The 21230-nt window shown below is 37.7% G+C and overlaps 2 protein-coding genes across 2 annotated transcripts; both read right to left on the bottom strand.

The window, feature by feature from the left end:
- Positions 1-640: 640 nt before the first annotated feature.
- On the bottom strand, positions 641-11271 carry LOC127227624 (olfactory receptor 473-like). Its single transcript, XM_051191995.1, has 2 exons — positions 11101-11271; positions 641-1591 (listed from the first exon to the last, which is right to left on the bottom strand). Exons 1-2 carry the CDS (start codon positions 11269-11271, stop codon positions 641-643), a joined length of 1122 nt encoding a protein of 373 aa, XP_051047952.1.
- A 6917-nt stretch (positions 11272-18188) lies between these two features.
- LOC127227623 (olfactory receptor 473) lies at positions 18189-19207 on the bottom strand. Its single transcript, XM_051191994.1, has one exon. It carries the CDS (start codon positions 19205-19207, stop codon positions 18227-18229), a length of 981 nt encoding a protein of 326 aa, XP_051047951.1. The 3' UTR covers positions 18189-18226.
- Between the last annotated feature and the right edge of the window lie 2023 nt (positions 19208-21230).

The following is a 21230-nucleotide window of genomic DNA, read 5'->3' as shown; positions in this document are numbered from 1 at the left end:
CTCTAATCCCTTCAGAAAGAAAAATCTAGTACACATAGATGCTGGGGATGTTACTTTGATCCCTGTGCTGCTTTGAGACTAGCCCCTTAGGCAGTGAGTGATAAACTCATTTTCTCATCTTCAAATAAGGCTCACTTTTCTCATTTATAATGGCCAGCTCATGGATTCAATGAGAAGTTAAATTTAGAAGCCACATGAATTTAGAGACCAATTCTTTATATACAAATGACTTCAATTATTCTTCATGAATACACAGGCAATCTACTTTATGTCTTTGAATAGAAAATTTATCAACAAAATAAAATAATTCTACTAGCTTAGGTTGTTGTATGAAATAGGTAAATTCATATTATGCAATTAAAATTTAGCCTAATATATATAAGGCATAAATAATTGTCTGCAACATAAATAACAGAAAGACAAATATCTTGACATCTTATGGAAATTTTATAGTAGCAATGACTATTCCTATAATTTTAATCACTTCAAGTGGTCTCACAAATGATAAATGAGTAAATAAACATAAGAGTTAGTACAAAGAAACAGGGTTTAATATGAGGAAATCAGTTAAGAATCATGTGATAAATATTAAGTGTGATATGGCTAAGGAAATAATCACAAATTTCTTAAATTCAAAGGTCTATGAATATACTCTGACAGTTGCCTTCTTCAGAGCATCCATTACATCTCTGTTCCTCAGACTATAGATGAGGGGGTTAAGCATAGGAATCACTACTGTGTAGAATACAGACAGCACCTTGTTCTGTTCAGTAGAGTAGTTAGACTTGGGCATCACATAAATGAAGGTAAGAGTCCCATAGTAGAGAGTGACTGCAGTGAGGTGGGAGGTACAGGTAGAGAAGGCCTTTTGGCGACCCTCAGTTGGGCGCATCTTCAGGATGGTGATAAGAATGTAGATGTAGGAGACAGCTATAACAAACACTGTCACAACAATAATGGAGCCAGAAGAGAAAGAGGGGATAATATCAATAACAGAGATATCTGAACAGGACAGTTTTAGCAAAGGGGAGAAGTCACAGAAAAAGTGATCTATCTGATTTGGTCCACAGAAAGACAGATTTAACAAACAACCTGTAAATGTCCAACCATTCATGCAGCCACCAATATAGGAAGCTCCCAACAGTAGAAAACAGACTCTGGGGGACATGAGCATGGAGTAGAGGAGAGGCGAACATATGGCTACATAGCGATCATAGGCCATGGCAGCCAGTAGAAAGCACTCAGCTGATCCAAGTGACACTATAACACAGAGCTGGACTTCACAGGCAGCCACAGGTAGGGTCAACCCATGTCCAAGGAGTTCCATAAGCATTATAACTGAGACTGAGGTTGAATATATAATGTCTACAAAAGCCAGATGGCTGAGGAATAAGTACATGGGTGTGCGCAACTGGGAAGAAATTTTTATCAATGTGATGATGCTGATATTTCCTACTAAAGTGACAATGTATACTCCTAGAAATATCACAAAAAATACTATACACAGTGTAGGATCTTCTGTTAGTCCCAAAATGATTAGCTCTGTCACAAAGGTATAGTTTCCAGCCTCCTTCTTTTGAGTAAATTGTTCCTGTTGAAGAAAATGAAAACAATCTATTTTTATGTTCTGATTTTTCACATTGCTGGATTTTTTTTTATTTTCCTCACACTTATTCATGGTTGTCTCTTCTGCCCAATACATATATTCTGCATTCTTTGGAATTATGGTTTTATCCTTTTATCTTTGAATAAAATGAGAATGATGAAACTCAATGTCATTTGTTATTATTTGCATGCACTATTTCTTAAATGTTACTACTCAGTACTTCATTGCCAATATCTCTCCAATGGTCCAGGTCCATAAATTCAATGATCTTTTCATTTTCATGTTGTTCCTTGTTTATTGGAAATCTCACAAACACCTTACCCAATGTATTCCCATACCAAACTAATCTTTTTCTTTAACCTGTCCACCTATATTTCATACCTCAGTGCTGATACCATCCAGCATCTCCTGTCTGCAACTTGGGAGCCTTCCTAGCTCTTTTTTCATTGTGCCACATATAATAAAATATAATTATATACTATTTATTTCCCATTTTATCATTTTGTTAACACAAAATCATAGCTATCATATCAAAGGTCACATACCTAGTTCATTCTTGAGTCAAATGAGTGATCGTGGACCAAGAACATGGAGTCAGGTTGCCATAACTACCATTATCCTATGTGGTAACAGTTTTATTAGGCTTTTGTAGTTACAGAACAAAAGAATGCCATTAACTCAAGGAACGTTACAAATATATTTGTAGAAACATCAAGTAGGTAGTAGAGCAATAGTTCAGAAATCACTGTTATAGGTCTCAGATACTGTCTGATTATACCCTTAGCTTTGGGGTTGGTACAGGCTTGTAGTCTAATAATACATTCCATAAGACTTCATATAATAGTCATAAAGGTGTTATACTAGACATAGAAATATGAACCAAATAGCTATAAATGGGGTTGACTTTTTTTTTTTTTAGTTCACACACTCATCTCTTTTTTGTTACCACTGTAATCAAGTCTTTGGTCATGCTTCTTTTGTTATTTTGTATTTTGTTTTGTTTGCCTCACTTCTTTCATTATTTTTTATGTTTCATGCTAAAATAAAATTGGGACTTCTTTATTCATTAAATACTTTCAGTAACTTCTCAAATCTTCATGTTATAACATAACCCCATTAAAACAATACACATCACATATGTCCTTGAATACAATCATACAATCTTGCCTCTCAGGCCATTTTTGCCCACTACTCCCACCAAACCAGCTGTTCAGCATTTTCAGGTGATTTATCCTCATCATTCAACATTATTTCTCTACAGAGCCTTCTCTGACTACTAAGGATAAATCAGACACTAGGCTTTTTTTCATGGTCTTTTGGTCTCATTCTTCTCAAACAGCATAGTCTCATCAATAAGAGTTTTATCATTCTCTTACAAATATACAGTGCTTGAGCAGAAAAATGAATTTAAAATGGTGACTGCATGCATGAAAAGTGAACTGAATAGGCTCTGAGGATCAAGTTAATAATATAATTCATGTCTCCTGTCACTATATGTGACACTATGTACAATTTAGACATATATATTAATATGTATTTAGTTAAAGTTGCAATATAAGAATTTGGTTTGCATACTTGCCCACATAATTTTTTAGATATGGATGATAATCTCTGAGTGAGTAGAGCATTGCTTAATTATTAGCATTTTTAAAGATTTTTATCCTTTACAGCAGTTAACTCTCATACCCAAGAATCCCAGAATTACCACAACCACTGTGATACTAACATGAAAAATATGATAGATTATCATAATAGTCCAAATCTTACCTTATTATCTTAGGACAGTAATCCAAAGCAATTATCTTTTTAGATACAAGGAAGGTTTACCTACCTAATTTTCAGGAATGAAATACACTAAGCCAAATCATCCCTATAGCTTATTTATTTGTGGCTTTCTTTGTTGGTTGAAGGGTTTGGGGTACTGCATATCCATGAGTGATATTAAGGATATGAAATACTTCGTAAGAACCTATGCCATCCTCTTTGGCCTGATACTCAGAATTTTGTAGTCTACATATAGTCACTTCTCTAAATTTATCTTCCTATAACATACACTCACTTTCAATTATATTCTTTTCAAAAGTCATGTTAGAGGATGTTATGATTATCATCTTATGCTTACTAGATATAATATGCATAGTATAAAATTTTTAGTTAATGTTAATGCAGCTCTTAGGTATTTAAACATTTCTCACAACCAGTAATATCAGAATTAAATATCTGTCAAATATATCAATTCCTTAAGTGTTTCCAATTTTTTCCTTTAGGAAAAATAAAAATTTAGTTTCTCTGATGTGAGCCTCAGATCTTTCAGTAAGTTAACTATGAAGAGCAATGAATCAATAGTTAAACATCTGTACCCCATTAAAGAATAGCTTCTATAGTTTCTATGATAGATCTTAATTGTGTCCAGATGGCACTAATAAAAGCTTACTGCCTCAATGTAAACTCTACCATTAAAAATCTGTTTTTCATTGCATTGTCAGTATTGCAATGGTACAAACTGTTTTATACATAAAAGCATTGACATACTTGAATAAAGCTTGCATTCCTCCACTGCATTCTCTATTCTAAAATTAATATTTAAATTTGTTAGAAAGCTCATTCTAACTCGATCAAGCTTGCACAGTTCTTTGAAATCACTCTTTCAGACTCTTATCTGAAGAGCAAGATGAAGCAGAAAGTATCATTTGTGCTCTGTGCTTCCTGCCTGGATCTCAGATCAATGGTGGCAAACCTGCTTTCATTGTGAAAGTGTTAGGAGTCCCTCTGCACTGGCTGTGTTGTCCTATGGAGTGGAGTCAGACCAGGCAGCTTTTCAGCTGGGTTAAATGACACATGGATCCCACTTTTGTGTTAGATAAGTGATGCTATTTGTCCATATACTACAGCTTTGTTTTGAGATTAAACGAAAGGATGTCTATAAAGCAACAGAGTTTCGGGAGGCAGAGGCAGGCGAATCTCTGTGAGTTTGAGGTCAGCCTGGTCTACAGAGCTAGTTCTAGGACAGGCTCCAAACTAATACAAAGAACCCCTGTCGAGAGAGAGAGAGAGAGAGAGAGAGAGAGAGAGAGAGAGAGAGAGAGAGAGAGAGAGAGAGAGAGAGAGAGTAGAGGTATTTTGTCACATAGCTGTGTTAAGTAACTTCTTTTTCCATTTTTTTATTTAAAATAGAATTTTTTCCCTCACATAGTAGTGTATCCTGATCATGGTTTCCCCTTCTACTACTACTCCCAGTTCCTCTCTACCTCTCTTCCCATCTGGATCTACTCCATTTCTGTCTCTCATTAGAAAACAAACAGGTGTCTAAGGGAATAAAAAATAAAATAAAACATAAGAAATGAGATGAGAAAAAACAAAACTAACACATTGGAACTGTACAAAAGCAAATAGAAGGAAAACAGCTCAAGAGAAAATCAGCGACCCACGCAATGGAACACTTAAGAATCCCATAAAAACATAGTATCTATGCAGAGGACCTGATGCAGACCCACGCAGGCCCTGTGCATGCTGCCTCGGTCTCTGTGAGCTCATATGAACTTTGATCATACTAGTTTAAAGGGCTTTGCTTTCTTGGTGTCCTCCAACTCCTCTGGCTCTTACAACTTTCTGCCTCTTCTTTTGCAGGGTTCCCTGGGCCCTGAAGGGAGGAGTTTGCTGGAATTAAATAAAAATAAAATGTTGGGCCTTTCAGTTGTTCCGTGTTTTGAAGAGCAAAACTTTCCTTTCTACATGCCAGGGCTTCCTGTCACACATCTCCAAGTAAGCACAGTCTCTGACACCTGCCCAGATCTGGACTAAGACAGTCTTGTGTGTACTATGTTGACCACTACTTGTCCTTCTCTCCCTCCCTCCTACACACTTAAGTTCCTGATCTAGACTGGTATTTATTCTTGTCACCATAGGTCAGGGATTCTGACCACTCTAATATCCTCTCTCCTTACTACATCAGGTGTTTGTCATGGTAAATAGGGGACATAGGACTAGGAACCTAATCCAACCCTACTATCAGGATTTCCCTCTAGATTGCTTTATTCATATTCTCATCTCTCAAGCTTTGCAGTGATTTTGGCTGCTTTAGACCCATATTTCCTTGGGTCCCCAGGTCCACCTAGTATAGCTATATCAGGAACACCACAGGCCTTTTCTTGCTCACCTCTTAAACCAATGAAAATCTGTCTCAATAAAACCCATGTTTTTGCACTTACCATTTAGAAACTGAGTTGTGACGATGAATTCCAAAAGGGACTTTAGGGAGATGTATTCCATTCACCTTTGTAAATATTTGGAAGCTGAATACAATGTGAATCACTGAATATCCTCACTGGCCAAGGATACACCTGCAGTGGGGATGATGATGGATGTCTTTGACCATGGTGGGAGAAAAAAGAGGCTCCCAGCAAACATGGTGAATTCTTGAGGCTATTACAGCCTGTTCCTTTGAAAGATGGGTCCCTGGGTTTTTGTACAGAAATGATTTCTGGAGCTAAGTGACTCATTAAGTCCTGGCTGGCTCTCTCTAGGGCATCTACATGTTATGGTTTTCTTTGGAATTCTTTTTCATTGTTTACTGAAAGCCAGTGAAATGATTTGTGTTTTCCCAGTAGAATACAGGGCATTCATTAAAGAAAAACTTACTTTATTAGTTGATGCTAGCTAGTATGGTAATGTAAGAGGACTTCTCAGTTAAACTTTAAGTCAAATTGAAAAGCCCTGTTCAAAATGAACGGTAGAATAGTGCATAATGAACATATTATTTTGACCTATTGTTCATTTTTCTGAAGAAACATTAAGATGATGATAGAATTCTGTATATAAGTTTCACTCTCCAAACCTCTCAATACAACAACATAGGAATGCCTTCTGAGACACCTGAGCCAAGTACATTAAATACTTGATTCAACTCACCCAAATACTCTGCCTTCCTTCCCATGTTTTAAACATTTGATATAGGCACCCATCATTTCTACAAGTCTTTGATCAATACCAGGACGCAGAGCATCTGAAAGTGATTTATTATATTGTGGTAAACATGGCTATCTTTGTCTGCCTTCTTATTTGACACCATACATTATTTCATGCCTCTTCTAGGATCATTTGTTCACATGTACATTCTTCAACACAATGCCATCAAAGTCAAAGTACTTTTTCTTCTCCTACAGATGAAATTAAGGCCTTACTGTATCTTGAAATACTCTGTAAGGCAGTCAAGCTAGTTATTTATCTTTTTAAATATTTTCTCATTTCTTAATTATGAACCCTTTTTAAATCCTTTACTTTAGTGTTTCTCTTTTTTTATTTTTCCTTACCTAAAGGTTTAACCTCTAATTATTGGTACAGTTGTGGGAACAATTACTATAATATCTATCAACTTCCAAAAGTATAGAACTTGTCTAGGTAATATTTCCTCAATACCCTTAGTACTTATTAGGTATGGTTGGAAAATTATTCATGAAATTTCCCCCAAGTGTGAGGGAATGGGATGAGAGGTAGCTCGGTGGATAAAGCCCTTGTGGTGGAAGTATAAGGACATGAACTTGAAGTTCCAGCATCTGTATAAGGTCAGGATTAGCTGTGTATATGTATAGCCCCAGCACTTGTCATGAAGTACAGTGAGCTAATGTAGGAGGATCTCAGGGCCAGAAAGTTCAGCTAAAACAGAGTGCTTCAGGTTTTGTGGCTGCCCAAGCCTGTAACTCCAGCACCTGAAGCATAAAGCAGTATAATTTATGATTTCACTGTGTTGCCAGCTTAGTCAAAACCACAAGCTTTCACTTCAACAAAAATCACTGTCTCAGGAAAATAAAGTTGAGAATGATAGAGAAGATACCCAACATCCTCCCCTGGCCTCTGCATACACATGTACAAACATAGTCGCCCACACACTCATATATGTGCAATGTAGACACACACACACACACACACACACACACACACACACAATTAAAAAATAAAAGCCAGAATGAAACAGGTACAAAAACAGGCATATAGCGCCATGGTTTAGAATATAGGACCCAGAAATAAATCTATACAGCTATAACCTAACTTTTGATAAAGGTATCAAAAGCATACATTAGAGAAAATACATACTCTTTAACAAGTGGTGCTGGCCTAATTGAATTTCCACATAATGAATAATGAATAATGAATCTATATCTCTGACCCACACCCTACAATAGTCAATTCAAAAAAAATGGATTAAAAAAAAAAAAACCTTACTATAACACCTTAAATTCGAAAAGGATAGAAGAAGACATAAGTAAGACATTTTAAGATATAAGTTTAGGATGTAAGGGCAATCTAGGCTGTAATGTCTATCACCCCAAATGTCACCAAGGTGATTCCACTGATCTGTCTAGCTAACAGGTGTTGCCCTCCTCGCTCACCAACCCATGTTTATTTCTCCAGTGCTGTGCTTTCAGTCAGAGGATGATATTCCCCAATAGAGCTTTCTTTAGTCAAGGAACCATGTGTAGCTGTACTCTCCTACTAGAATATTTGAAAAAAGTCCATAAGATAAAGCCAATGGAATCTCAATATATGACCAATAGAATTAAATGAAATCTAAAGTTTCTGCTTAGGAGAGAAGTGGACATCAGAGCAAAGAGATAGCTCACACAATTTTTAAAAATTCAAAAGTGTGGTAACTTCACATTATAGAGTGAATTTTTACCTAGGCTATATAAAGAACTATAAAATTTAAATACTAAAAATAAAATGTATTGCCAGGCAGTGATGACATCACTTTAATTCCAGCACTGAGGAAGCAGAAACAGACAGATCTCTATAAATTCAAGGCCAGCCTGGTCTACAGAGCTAGTGCCAGGACAGCCATGGATACACTAAGAAACCTTGTCTTCAAAATTCCAAATAAGTAAATAAAATGTATTAGATCAACAAAGGGGCAATGAGCTAAATAAACTGACCTCAAAAGAATTGAAAATAGCCAATAAACATTTGGGAAACTGTTTAGCTTCCTTAGCTATTAAGGAAATTCAAATTAAAACTGCTTTGGGACTCAACCTCACTCAAGTCAGATGGCTGTCACTAAAGAAAGCAAAGACAGCAAATGCTAGTGACGATATAGGGAAGGAAGAACTCATAAACTGCCTGTGGGGATTTTAGTTTGTGCAGCCACCATGTAAATGAATAGAGACTTTACTAAAAACTACAACTACTGCCAAGTAGTAGTGGCACATGCCTTTAATCCCAGCAATCTGGAGGCTGAGAAAGTGGATCTCTGTGAATTCATGGCCAGCCTGGTCTAGAGAGTGAGTTCAGGGACAGGGTTCAAAGTTCACAGAGAAACTCTGTCTCAAAAAAAAAATCAAAAAAGCTTTGGTTGGAAGGCTTTTGATGACTGCTTCTGTTTCGTTAGGGGTTATAGGTCTATTTAAGTTGTTTATCTGTCCTTGATTTAATTTTGGTGAGTGATAGTTATCCAGAAATTTGTCCATTTCCTTTGAATTTTCAAATTTTTTGGAGTACAGGCTTCCAAAGAATGACCTGAAAATTGTCTGGATTTCCTCTGTGTCTGTTGTTATGTTCCCCTTTTCGTTTCTGATTTTCTTAATTTGCATGTTCTCCCTCTGCTTTTTGGTTAGTTTGGATGAAGGTTTGTCTATCTTGTTGATTTTCTCAAAAAACCAACTCTTTGTTACATTGATTATTTTTTTTTTTTTGTATTATTTTCCTGGTTTCTACATTATTGACTTCAGCCCTCAAATTGATTATTTCCTGGCGACTACTCCGAGGTGAGTTTGCTTCTTTTTGTTCTAAGGCTTTCAGTTGTGCTGTTAATTCTCTGTGATTATCCTCTGTTTTCTTCATATGGGCACTTAGTGCGATGAACATCCCTCACAGCACTGCTTTCAAGGTGTCCTATAAGTTCAAATATGTTGGGTCTTCATTCTTGTAGAATTTTAGGAAGTCCTTAATTTCTTTCTTTATTTCTTCTTTGACCCAGGTGTGGTGCAATTGCACATGGTTCAGTTTCCATGAGTTTTGTCTGTGAAACCCAATTGAGACATAACTTCTGTTAATTATTTTGTTTCTTTGTTAAGTTTCTCACTTGTGATCCTGTCTAGTGGTGAGAGTGGGGTGTTGAAGTCTCCCACTATGAATGTGTAGGTTTTATGTGAGCTTTGAGTTTTAGTAGCTTTGAGTCAGGGGAGAAATAGACAAGAGAAGAGAAGAGAAGAGAAGAGGGGGGGGACATAAAAGAGGGGGTCATTATAGGTTTGAAGAGATAACTGAACCTAGAGAAATGTCGAGAGACCTACAAGACTAACCCCAACTAACAATTTGAGCAACAGTGGAAAGGCTACCATAAATGCCCTTCCCTGATAATGAGATCAATGACTAACTTATCCACCATCATGGAGCCCTCATCTAGTACCTGTTGGAAACAGAAGCAAACACCCACAACTAAACATTGAGCTGAACTGGAATCCAGATGCACAGAGGGAGGACAAGACCAGGCTGCAGAAACATATAGAGACAGCTGACCTGAACAAGAAGGAGCTAATGGGCCCCCAGACTGATAGCTGGGAATCCAGCATGGGACAGACTCAAACCCTCTGAACAGCTAGAAGGCCTGAGTAGTCTAAGCAACCTCAGACAGGGGAACTAGGATGTATTCCTGGTGGGTACACAAAAGGACTTTGGGGGCACATTCCCCATGGAGGGATACTCCCTTAACCTAGAGATAGGAGAGAAGTCCTAGTCCCTACTCCAAAGGACTTGACAGATTTAGATGACTCCTCCTATAGGGCATCACCCTACATGTGGAGTGGGGGAGGATGGGAGGGGAAGGTGGTCAGGGGCATGAGAGGGTGGAAGAGAGGGAAAGAGGGAGGGAGAGAGGGAGGGGGAAGGAAGGGAGAGAGAGGGAATTGGGATCGATATGTAAAATAAAAATAAAAAAATATTTTAAAAAAACAAAAAAATTAAAAATAAATAAGTAAAAACCTATAACTACCATATGGCCAACAACACCCCCTTTATATCAACTTACTGGAGAGATACTTCCATACCATATTAATGCTACAGTGGTCTCAATAACAAGGAAACAGAACTTAGTAAGATGTCTATCAGCAGTTGAACATAGCAAAGAAAATTTATAATATAGGCATGGAACCTCATTGAGCCATTAATAAATCTTGACATCCACAAGAAATGGATGGAACTAGAATTCATTAAGAAAAACAAAGCGAGATTCATACAGACAAATATTCCACATTTCCCTATTTTCTCTCACACATAGGTCCTAGATTTAAAATTCCCTCCCTCCTGACTCCTCCTGTATGTTTAATGGATCTAGAAAAGAAATAATGGAATGAGAAGAAAATATCTTAAGATGAAAAAGGAAAGGTGAGTCATGGCCCAGGCTGGCTGAAGACTCCACGGGCCCTCCCAGCACTGCAAGGCTAGGGCAGGTAGGCACCATTAGAATGAGCAGACATATGGTAGAGAAATGGGAAAGGAAAGCAGACCGGTTTATGTGCTGTGGAGAGAGGTGGAACTGGACAAGCAAAGGTGGTGAGGAACAGGCTGATGAAGGTGGCCTGATTGCCACCTGGGATCATGTTGACATCCAGGCCTAGGCTGCTGCTTCTGTCTGAGTTCATGGTCCTACTCCAGCCAGCGTCTATGTTGACATCCATGGCCCATATTGCTTCCAAAGGTCACATAGATACCCAGGGCCTGAGTCTCTCCACTTGCAGTCATATTGGTATATGAGGGCTGTGCTGCTCCTGGGGCCATACTGAGCTAAGTGACTTGGTCATGATGACATCTAGGCCACAGCTGCTCCCAAGGACCTTATCTGGGTCCATGGCCTTACACCAGCCAGGGTCTGTGCTGATGCCCATGACTTCAGTTACTACAAGAGGATACCTAGGGTCTGAACAGCCACCTGAGTCCATGTTGATGTTTAAGAACAATGCTGCTGCCAAGGCCAGGCTGGTCTGAGTGACCTCCTTTTGCTGGCCCTGGGAGCTGGCCCTCACTTTCCCCAGTCACTGCAGCAGAAGAGCTGGCCCTGCCCCATATGGGAAGATTATGCCACACTCAGGATACCCCTACCCCTCACTGCTTGTGTGGAAGAACTGTAGCCTGAAGGCATGGATGCAGAAGAGCTGGCCCTGCCCCTCACCTGAGGGAGCAGTCCCAACAGTCCAGACTGACCAAATCAGCTACCACCCAGTATCACACCCAGAGCTTTGATTCAGTCCACTCCAACATCTACCCCGTGTATGACCTGCCAAAGTGTGTGAAGGCACTGGTCCTGAGGAACCATAGCCACAGCATCTCCATGACTCCACTACAGCAGGACATCTGAGAGGAGTATCTGTGAGGGTCCAGTATTGATGGTATACAGAAGGCAGAGAGCTTGAACCAGGCCAACAACTCATTTCAATCAACATTTCCAAGTGAAGCAGAGTGAACTAAAGAGCTTACCGCATGACACATGACAGCTCTCAATGCCACTAAGACTAATGAGGAGCTGTGGGAGAGGTAATAAAGGTATTGGAGCAAATGTTTTTTGTTTGATTACTTGTTTTATTTTATTTTCAATTCATATGTTTTAAATTTTCTTTTGTGGTGGAGCATTATGAAGGTAAGGAGTGGATATGGAGGGACTGAGATTACAGTGATATTCCCAACCAATCAATAATATATGCTAATTTTTACATGATGACTTATTTTATTTCTCAATAAAAAGTGCATAACAATATCAGAAAAAAGACACCAGAAAAACCCAAAAGAAATTTTCCTTTAAACTGTAGTTTTTTCTTTTTTAATATATATTTATTTTCTTATTTTACATAATAATCCCAGTTCCCTCTCCCTCCCTCCCATGCCCCCTGACCCCCTTCCCATCCCACCCCCCTCTCCACTTCTGTCCTCTTCTGTCCTCTGCCAGCACTATACTTACATGGTGTGCAGACATATACAGTTATAACACCGAAAGAGCTGGGCAATGGTGGTGCATGTCTTCAATCCCAGCACTCAGGAGGCAGAGGCAGACTGATCTCTGAGTTTGAGGCCAGCCTGGTCTACAAAGCAAGTTCCAGGACAGCCAGGGCTGTTACACAGAGAAACTCTGTCTCAAAAACAAAAACAGAAAGAAAAAAAAACCAAAGACATAAAATAAAGTTTTAAAATATTTTTAAAGAGTTTGTTTACAATTTAGTAATTGCTCACTATGAGTTTATTGGTATAAACCATCTGTCTTATACATAAATTAATTGAAACATGAACAGAGTTATCACACTCCTGATGTTTACCCTTTACTAAAATTCAGAATACACCTTTCTTCTTCACTCCATTGTAATGAACTGGTCAGACATATTGAAATCCTGTCTGAGACTCAGAAATAGTCAAGTCTGAAGAATAAGTCTAAGTTGAACATTGCCTTCATTCTCTGCCTTTTTCTCTATCACAGTTCAGAAGGACAACCCCACTTTCACTATGATGCCTTTTAGACTTGGTCTGTGCTGATTATAGAGTGTTGCAGAACTGAGCTGAACAAAGCCAAGGCTTTGTTTCACATTTTCCAGCTGTGCTGACTCACACATGATAGCTAATCTTTTTGGATCTCAGTTTCTATATTCATACAATGGGATTATATGTCCAATATAGTTTGTTATGAGATCAATAAAAATTATATATGTAAATGATAGAGGTATTGGGTCACACATTAGGATTAGGACACATTTTTAATTTAATGAAAATTAAATACTGGTAGATTTTCAATAATAAATCCTTGATATGAAAAAAATCATATTGTTTCAACATGTCAAGAGACCTTACCACTAATCCATAGTAAGCAAGTATAGTCTCTGTTACCTCCTCAATACCTGACTAAGCCATCAGTATGTGTAATATACTGACTTATTTTTAAATTTCCCTTCATCTCCACTGGATATTTAAGGTCTAGAGCTTTCTGATAATTTCAGGCTTCTGAGCTTGAGTCAGAGACTCTAACCACTCAAATACACTTTCTCTCAATGCATTGGTTACCTATGATACAGATAAGGATAGAAGTGTGAGCCTATCCCAACCAAGTATCTGCCTTTTATTCTGATGACTTTTTATAGTCTCAGCTCCTCAATCTCAGAAATGCTTGTGATTGCCACAAACCATGTCTATACCCCAAAGTTTTCCTGGGCAGACTGGCCTAGGTAGGCAGGGGCCATTGCAGTGCCTCTCCTGTGGATGGCATGCTTTCTACAGGGTAAGTACTACAATGAACAAATTAGTTTTTAAATTTATTTCTTCTTGAACAAATGAAAAAAATCAACTTAACCCAAAGTCCTTTTACTTACCACTTAAGAACAGAGTGCTTTCATGGAATTATGATGGGATTTTATAAGTAGGTTTGCTCCCTAGGCTGAATATTATATAGAATATTCCTACAGACAAAGGAATTTTACACATCTCAAGGGTGAGGTTAAGTGTCTTTGTAAATCATAAGAGAGAAAAAGGGATTCTTGTCAAACATGACAAATCCTTGGGGGCCACTTTTATTTGTGCCTTTGAGAAAAAATCTTAGGGGGTAGAGAGATAGTTCGGGGTTAAGAGCACTGGCTACTCTTCCAGAGATCCTGAGTTCAATTCTCAGCAACCACATGATGCCTCAAAACCATCTATAGTAGGATTGGATTCCCTCTTCTGGCATACAGGAATGTGAAGCACTCATACATAAATTATAAACAAATAAGATATTTTAAAAAGAGAGAGTGAGAAGTTCTTGAGTTTATTGTACAGAAATGTCCTATGGAACCCAGTGTTTCCCATTTTTTAATGTTGAGGGAAAAACAATTCCCCCCCCCTTTTTTTTAAACTAATCCCGTCCTTTAGGAATTCCTAATAAACTTACCAAATCTGCCAACAATGTCAAGTATACTGTGAGGTATAGCACATCTGAATCAGAGAACTAGCTTGTGGCCATGGGCTGAGAGTTTCAGTCTAAGGAGAGAGGCTCTAGAAAAAGCCTGAAAGCCTCCAGAGTTTGGGTGGCAACTATGTTTAGAAATGTTACAATTGAAAAAATCGCACATTTGCTCAAAGATTTGAGGAAAAAAACAAAAGAAAACCTAGTTGGTTGGGCAGGGACTCAGGCAAGAGAGACTGGGGCAGAAGTCCCACCACTTGGGATCAAAGCAGCCTCAAAGCTGCTATTTCCTTAATTTGTACTTTAACACTGAGCACCAACACATGTAGTATGAATTATTAAATGACCCAGAAACAGATATTGGGGTTCAAGCTTCAAGCTGAATATCAGAAAATCAAAGTAGCTAGCCACTAGCTTGTTACCTCTACCTCAAGCTGAATGAGCTAATCCTGTCTACATGAGCTCTCACCAAGCCTAAGACTGTAACCTCTCCTCAGTGTGACTGGAGAATGAATGCCTCTCTGAGACATTGTTTCTGTCTTATACATTTCCCTAATATTGGGATTAAAGGTGTGAGTTCTAATTCTCTTTTAGACTGATTCACTCTCGTGTAGATCTGGGTGGCCATGGACTCACAAAGATCCATCTATCTCTTAATCCTGAGTCCTAGGATAAAAGGAGTGTACCACCACCTCCTAGCTTCTAGTTGCTTGGATTAAAGGTGTGTGCCTGGCTTCTATATCTTGTGGCTGAGAGGGTTAAGCATAGGGAACATCACTGTGTAGAACACAGATACTATCTTGTTTTGTTCAGTAGAGTAGTTAGCCTTGGGCATCATGTAATGGAAGGTAATGGTTCCATAGTAGAGAGTTACTGCAGTGAAGTGAGAGGTACAAGAGTGCTCTTCAGAGTATGGTATTTTAACAGTTTGAATTCTACCAGCTCACATATAGCAATGTCTTCTCTGAATCAGGCTTTTTCTCACTTTCTTTCATTAATGTCTTACAGTTTTCAGTACAGGGTTTTTTGTTTGTTTGTTTTTGTTTGTTTGTTTGTTTGTTTTTTCTACCCTTCACTGATTTTCTGATAGTCTTTATGTCTGGGAATGTGGAATTCACACAACTAAAGCTCTATATCTATCTCATGGAGTAAAAACGAACCTCCAATGTTCCCATAGACTACTAGAATTGTTTTTCAAAAGGCAAGTGCCATTGGGCAGGAGCTGTGGATCAACATCTTAGAACATTTGCTGCTCTTCCATAGGGCCAAGTTTGGTTCCCAGAACTCATTTCTAAAAATCTCACAACCACTAGCAACTCCAGCTCTAGGGAATCTAACACCCTCCTCTGTCTTCCATAGGTGCCTGGACATATGCAGTATATATGCACTCACACAAATGCATACACATAAAGGTTCTAAAACTATATAAGACCTAGATCCAAACTTGGTGGCCCACACCTATTGTTCAAGCACTTAAAAAGTTTACAGAAAGGAATTTCTGCGAATTAAAGGCCATCCTTGGCTATATAGTGAGCTTGCCACCAACATCAAATACAAAATGGAATTCTGTAAAATACAAAACAGAAACTTTATAGATGTAGAATGCATTTTCCCCAGGTAAAAGCACTCCAACTGGTTATACAATACCAAATAGTCAGCCTTGAAAAAGTACATAGTAGTAGCATTGTACATATTAAGAAGGTTATATTCAGGAATATAAGTATATACATATACATAAATATGTATAACAACACTTTATGAAAAGAGATCATAAATTAATAGGACAGCAAGGAAGGGTGTGTGTGGTGGTTTAGAGGGAGAAAGGGAAAGGGGGAGATGTTGTTATATTAAATACCAAAAAGAAAAGAAAGATATTCATATGGACACAAAAAAGAAAATAAAAGATGAAATCTAGGAATATGTTCCCCTGAAAAGAAAGATAAAAAGTTCCTATTGTATGACTATAACAATGAAAAAACAGAGTGGACACATGTACAAAGCAGGGATAAGTAGGAAAGGATTAAAAAGAAGCTGAAGAAGGTCCACCAATATAAGAAGGTGAGGTTCCTATACCTTTACTCAACCATTTAACCTCATACTCTATTCCCATGAAGAAAGGTGTATAGTCAAAGTACTAAAAAACTTTGAAAATATGTGTTCTTGTTTTTATGTCAACGTATAAACATCCATTCTTAGGAGAATGGGGTCAGCAGTAGTGCCAGCTCACTGAAAGTGGGCCATGGTTGATTTTCTGATTTTTCCTTCCTTCTCCTTGATGCCCATTCACCTGATAACATTTACTCCTTATCATCTACATTCTTAGAAAAAATTGATCAAATATTTATTCAATTTTCTAGTAGTGTTTCTTCATAGTAAATAAAGTACTAAAATAGAAATTTAAAATACAGAACAACATAATCTTATTTCCATTCTCTTACCCTTGTTAGCTTTCAGTCTCCAGTATAAATTTTCACAGAAAATACTACATACTTTCATGTTATAGACAAATAAGTATTTTCTGTCTTGTTGGAATTTACAAATATCTCTAATTCATTGTGTCTTTAATCCCATTACATTAAGGAAAAACAATTGAATACTAAGTCTTCTTTTCCAGTATAGTATTTTCTCAGCATTTGATTTAGAGTTTCCATAACCTAGCAACACTCTCATCCTTTCCAGACTCATGATTTCAATATGATCGTGTTAGTTAAAGGAAGTCTTGCCAATGATAAGAATATGAAGTTCACGCTAAGATAAAATTTCTAGAATTTTTTTATACATTCTAATTTGTTTATTGGCCTATACTGAAAAAAAACTGCTGCATAGACATTAACAGTAACACACAAATTCCCAAATGCCCCTTGCAACTCTCTGTAAGTACTGATGTTTATATCATGCCAAATACTCTATTTTTAAATGTGTATACAAATAGGGCTAGAACTTATGCCACAAACCTATTCCTAAAAAATGGAAATTGACCTGGTTTTTGAGACATATGCTTACTCTTGGTTATGTAAAACCCAGGTAATACCTGCATAACATTTGTTAGAAAGATAGGCTTGATATACTAACATAAGGTTGATAACTATGAAAACAGCCTCTATACGATAACATTGCCGACATCATTAGACAGGTTGTAGTGGAGTGTATGTTAAGCACATGATGGAAAGTCTGTGCTGAATCTATACTCCTCGGTAAAAAAACTACTCTGTCTCTCCACAGCTCACTTTTCTCATCTGTAAATGAGGTTCAACTTTCTCATAATGACCAACCTCATAGACTCATTGGGAAATTAAATGTAGAAGCCACATAATTTTAGAGACCAACTCCTTAGATGCAAGTGAACTCAATTATTCTTTCTGTCTTTTCTCAGTAAATTTATACACAAAATAAAACAATAGTACTACTTACTCAGGTTGTTGTGAGAAATAGGTAAATTCATATATACAACTAAAATTGAACCTGACACACATAAGGCACATAAATAACATGAAGGCAAAGATCTTTATATCTTGCAAAAGTTCTTGCAAAAGAAGCAATAATTATTCCTATCATTTAACTGACTTCAACTTGTCCCACAGATGACATATGAATATATAAAGATAAGAGTTAGTGCACAGAAACATGATTCAATATCAAGAAATCAGTAGCATCATGTGATAGATGCTAAATGTGGCATGGCTAAAGGAAATAATCACAAATTTCTTGAATTCAAAGGTCTATGAATATACTCTGACAGTTGCCTTCTTCAGAGCATCCTTTACATCTCTGTTTCTCAGACTATAGATTAGGGGGTTAAGCATAGGAATCAGCACTGTGTAAAACACAGACAGCACCTTGTTCTGTTCAGTAGAGTAGTTAGACTTGGGCATCACATAAATGAAGGTAATGGTCCCATAGTAGAGAGTGACTGCAGTGAGGTGGGAGGTACAGGTAGAGAAGGCCTTTTGGCGACCCTCATTGGAACGCATCTTCAGGATGGTGATAAGAATGTAGATGTAGGAGACAGCTATAACAAACACTGTCACAACAATAATGGAGCCAGAAGAGATAGAGGGGATGATTCCAATAACAGAGACATCTGAACAGGACAGTTTTAGCAAAGGGGAGAAGTCACAGAAAAAGTGATCTATCTGATTTGGTCCACAGAAAGACAGATTTAACAAACAACCTGTAAATGTCCAACCATTCATGCAGCCACCAATATAGGAAGCTCCCAACAGCAGAAAACAGACTCTGGGGGACATGAGCATGGAGTAGAGGAGAGGCGAACATATGGCTACATAGCGATCATAGGCCATGGCAGCCAGTAGAAAGCACTCAGCTGACCCAAATGACACTGTTATACAGAGCTGGGCTTCACAGGCAGTCACAGGTAGGGTCAACCCATGTCCAAGGAGTTCCATAAGCATTATAACTGAAACTGAGGTTGAATATATAATGTCTACAAAAGCCAGATGGCTGAGGAATAAGTACATGGGTGTGTGCAGCTGGGAAGAAATTCTTATTAACATGATGATGCTGATATTTCCTACTAAAGTGACAATGTATACCCCTAGAAATATCACAAAAAATACTATACACAGTGTAGGATCTTCTGTTAGTCCCAAAATGAATAGTTCTGTCACAGTGGTGTGGTTTCCAGCCTTCTTTTGTATGAATTTTTCCTGTTGAGGAAAATTAAAATAGTTTCTTTTCATAATGTTCTAATTTTTCACATTGCTAGATTTTTTTTTTTTATTTTCCTCACACTATTCACAGTTATCTTCTCTGCCCCACACATAAACACTACATCTTTTGGAATTGTGGTTTTGTCCTTTTATCTTTGAATAAAATGAGAATGATAAAATTCACTTTCTGTCATTTGTTATTTTTCACATGTACTATTTCTTAAGTGTTACTACTTAATGCTTCAGTGCTAATATCTCTCTCCAATGGCCCACGACCATAATTTCAATCTTCTACTTATTCTCATGTTGCTCATTGTTTATTGGAAATATCACAAACACATCTTACAATGGGTTCCCATACCAAACTCATCCTTTTCTTTAACCAGTTTACCTGAATTTCATATCTGAGTGCTGGTACTACCCAGCACCTCCTGTCGGCAATTTGGTAGCCTTCCTATTTTTTTCCATTGTGCCACATAATAATAAAATATAATTACATTTCATTTATTTCCCAATTTTATCACTTTGTTAGCACAAGAAATAGCTATCATATCAAAGGTCATAGACCTAATTCATTATTGAGTCAAATGAGTGATCATGGACCAGACACATGAAGTCAGGTTGCCCCAACCACCATTATTCTATGTGAAAACATTTTATAAGGCTTTTGTAATTACAGAATAAAAGAAAGCCATAATTCAATTTGAAAATTCATTTGTGTAACATCAGGTTGGTAGGTTTCAGCAATAGTACAGAAATCAGCGTTATAGGTTTCAGATGCTTCTGACTGTGCCCTTAGATTTGGGGTTGGTAAAGGCTAGTAGTCTAAGAATACATCCCAAAATATTTCATATACTAGTCACAAGGATGTTATATTGGACAGAGAAATGGGTAATGAGTGTCTATAAAAGGGTATAGGATAGCCCAAGAATATTTAAATTTGGCTTTTCCTTAAATTTCTCCTCCCTCCTACTTCTCCTGTCACCCCATCACTCCCCCACACAGTGCAACCCCCCCAACCACTCTTCCCAAACAGCTTACTACATTGATGTCACCTCCAACATTAAAAATCTGGTTTTCATTGCATTAATTGTTAGTATTGCAATGGTACAAACTGTTTTATACATAAAATAATTAAAATACTTGAATAAAGCTAGCATGCTCCCTCCACCACTTTCTCTATTCTAAAATTAATATTTAAATTTGTTAGAAAGCTCATTCTAACTCGATCAAGCTTGCACAGTTCTTTGAAATCATTCTTTCAGACTCTTATCTGAAGAACAAGACAATGCAGAAAGTAGGATTTGTGCTCTGTGCTTCCTGCTTGGATCTCAGATCAATGGTGGCAACCCTGCTTTCATTGTGACAGTGTTAGGAGTCCCTCTGCACTGGCTGCGTTGTCCTATGGAGTGGAGTCAGAACAGGCAGCTTGTCAGCTGGGTTAAACTGCACATGGCTCCCATTTAGATCAGTGATGCTATTTGTCCATACACTGCAGCTTTGAGATTAAAGGAAATGATGTCTACAAAGCAAAGCAACAGAGGTATTTTCTCACATAGCTGTGATAAGTAACTTCTTTTTTCCCCCTTTTATTGAAAACAGTTCCTCCCCATCTCTCTTCCCATCTGGATCTACTCCCTTTCTGTCTCTCATTAGAAAACAAACAGTTGTCTAAGGGAATAAAAAATAAAATAAAACATAAGAGTTGAGATGAGACAAGAAAAAACTAACACATTGGAACTGGACAAAAACAAACAGAAAAAAACAAAACAACCCAAAAGAAGAATCAGCAACCCACTCCAGACCCACGCAGGCCCTGTGCATGCTGCCTCGGTCTCTGTGAGCTCATATGAACTTTGATCATACTAGTTTAAAGGGCTTTGCTTTCTTGGTGTCCTCCAACTCCTCTGGCTCTTACAACTTTCTGCCTCTTCTTTTGCAGGGTTCCCTGGGCCCTGAAGGGAGGAGTTTGCTGGAATTAAATAAAAATAAAATGTTGGGCCTTTCAGTTGTTCCGTGTTTTGAAGAGCAAAACTTTCCTTTCTACATGCCA

Source organism: Phodopus roborovskii, unplaced genomic scaffold (assembly GCF_943737965.1).
Source record: "Phodopus roborovskii unplaced genomic scaffold, PHOROB, whole genome shotgun sequence".
NCBI classification, from domain to species: Eukaryota; Metazoa; Chordata; class Mammalia; order Rodentia; family Cricetidae; genus Phodopus; species Phodopus roborovskii.
The sequence above is the reverse complement of the archived record's forward strand: the minus strand, read 5'-3'. Positions and strand labels throughout refer to the sequence as shown.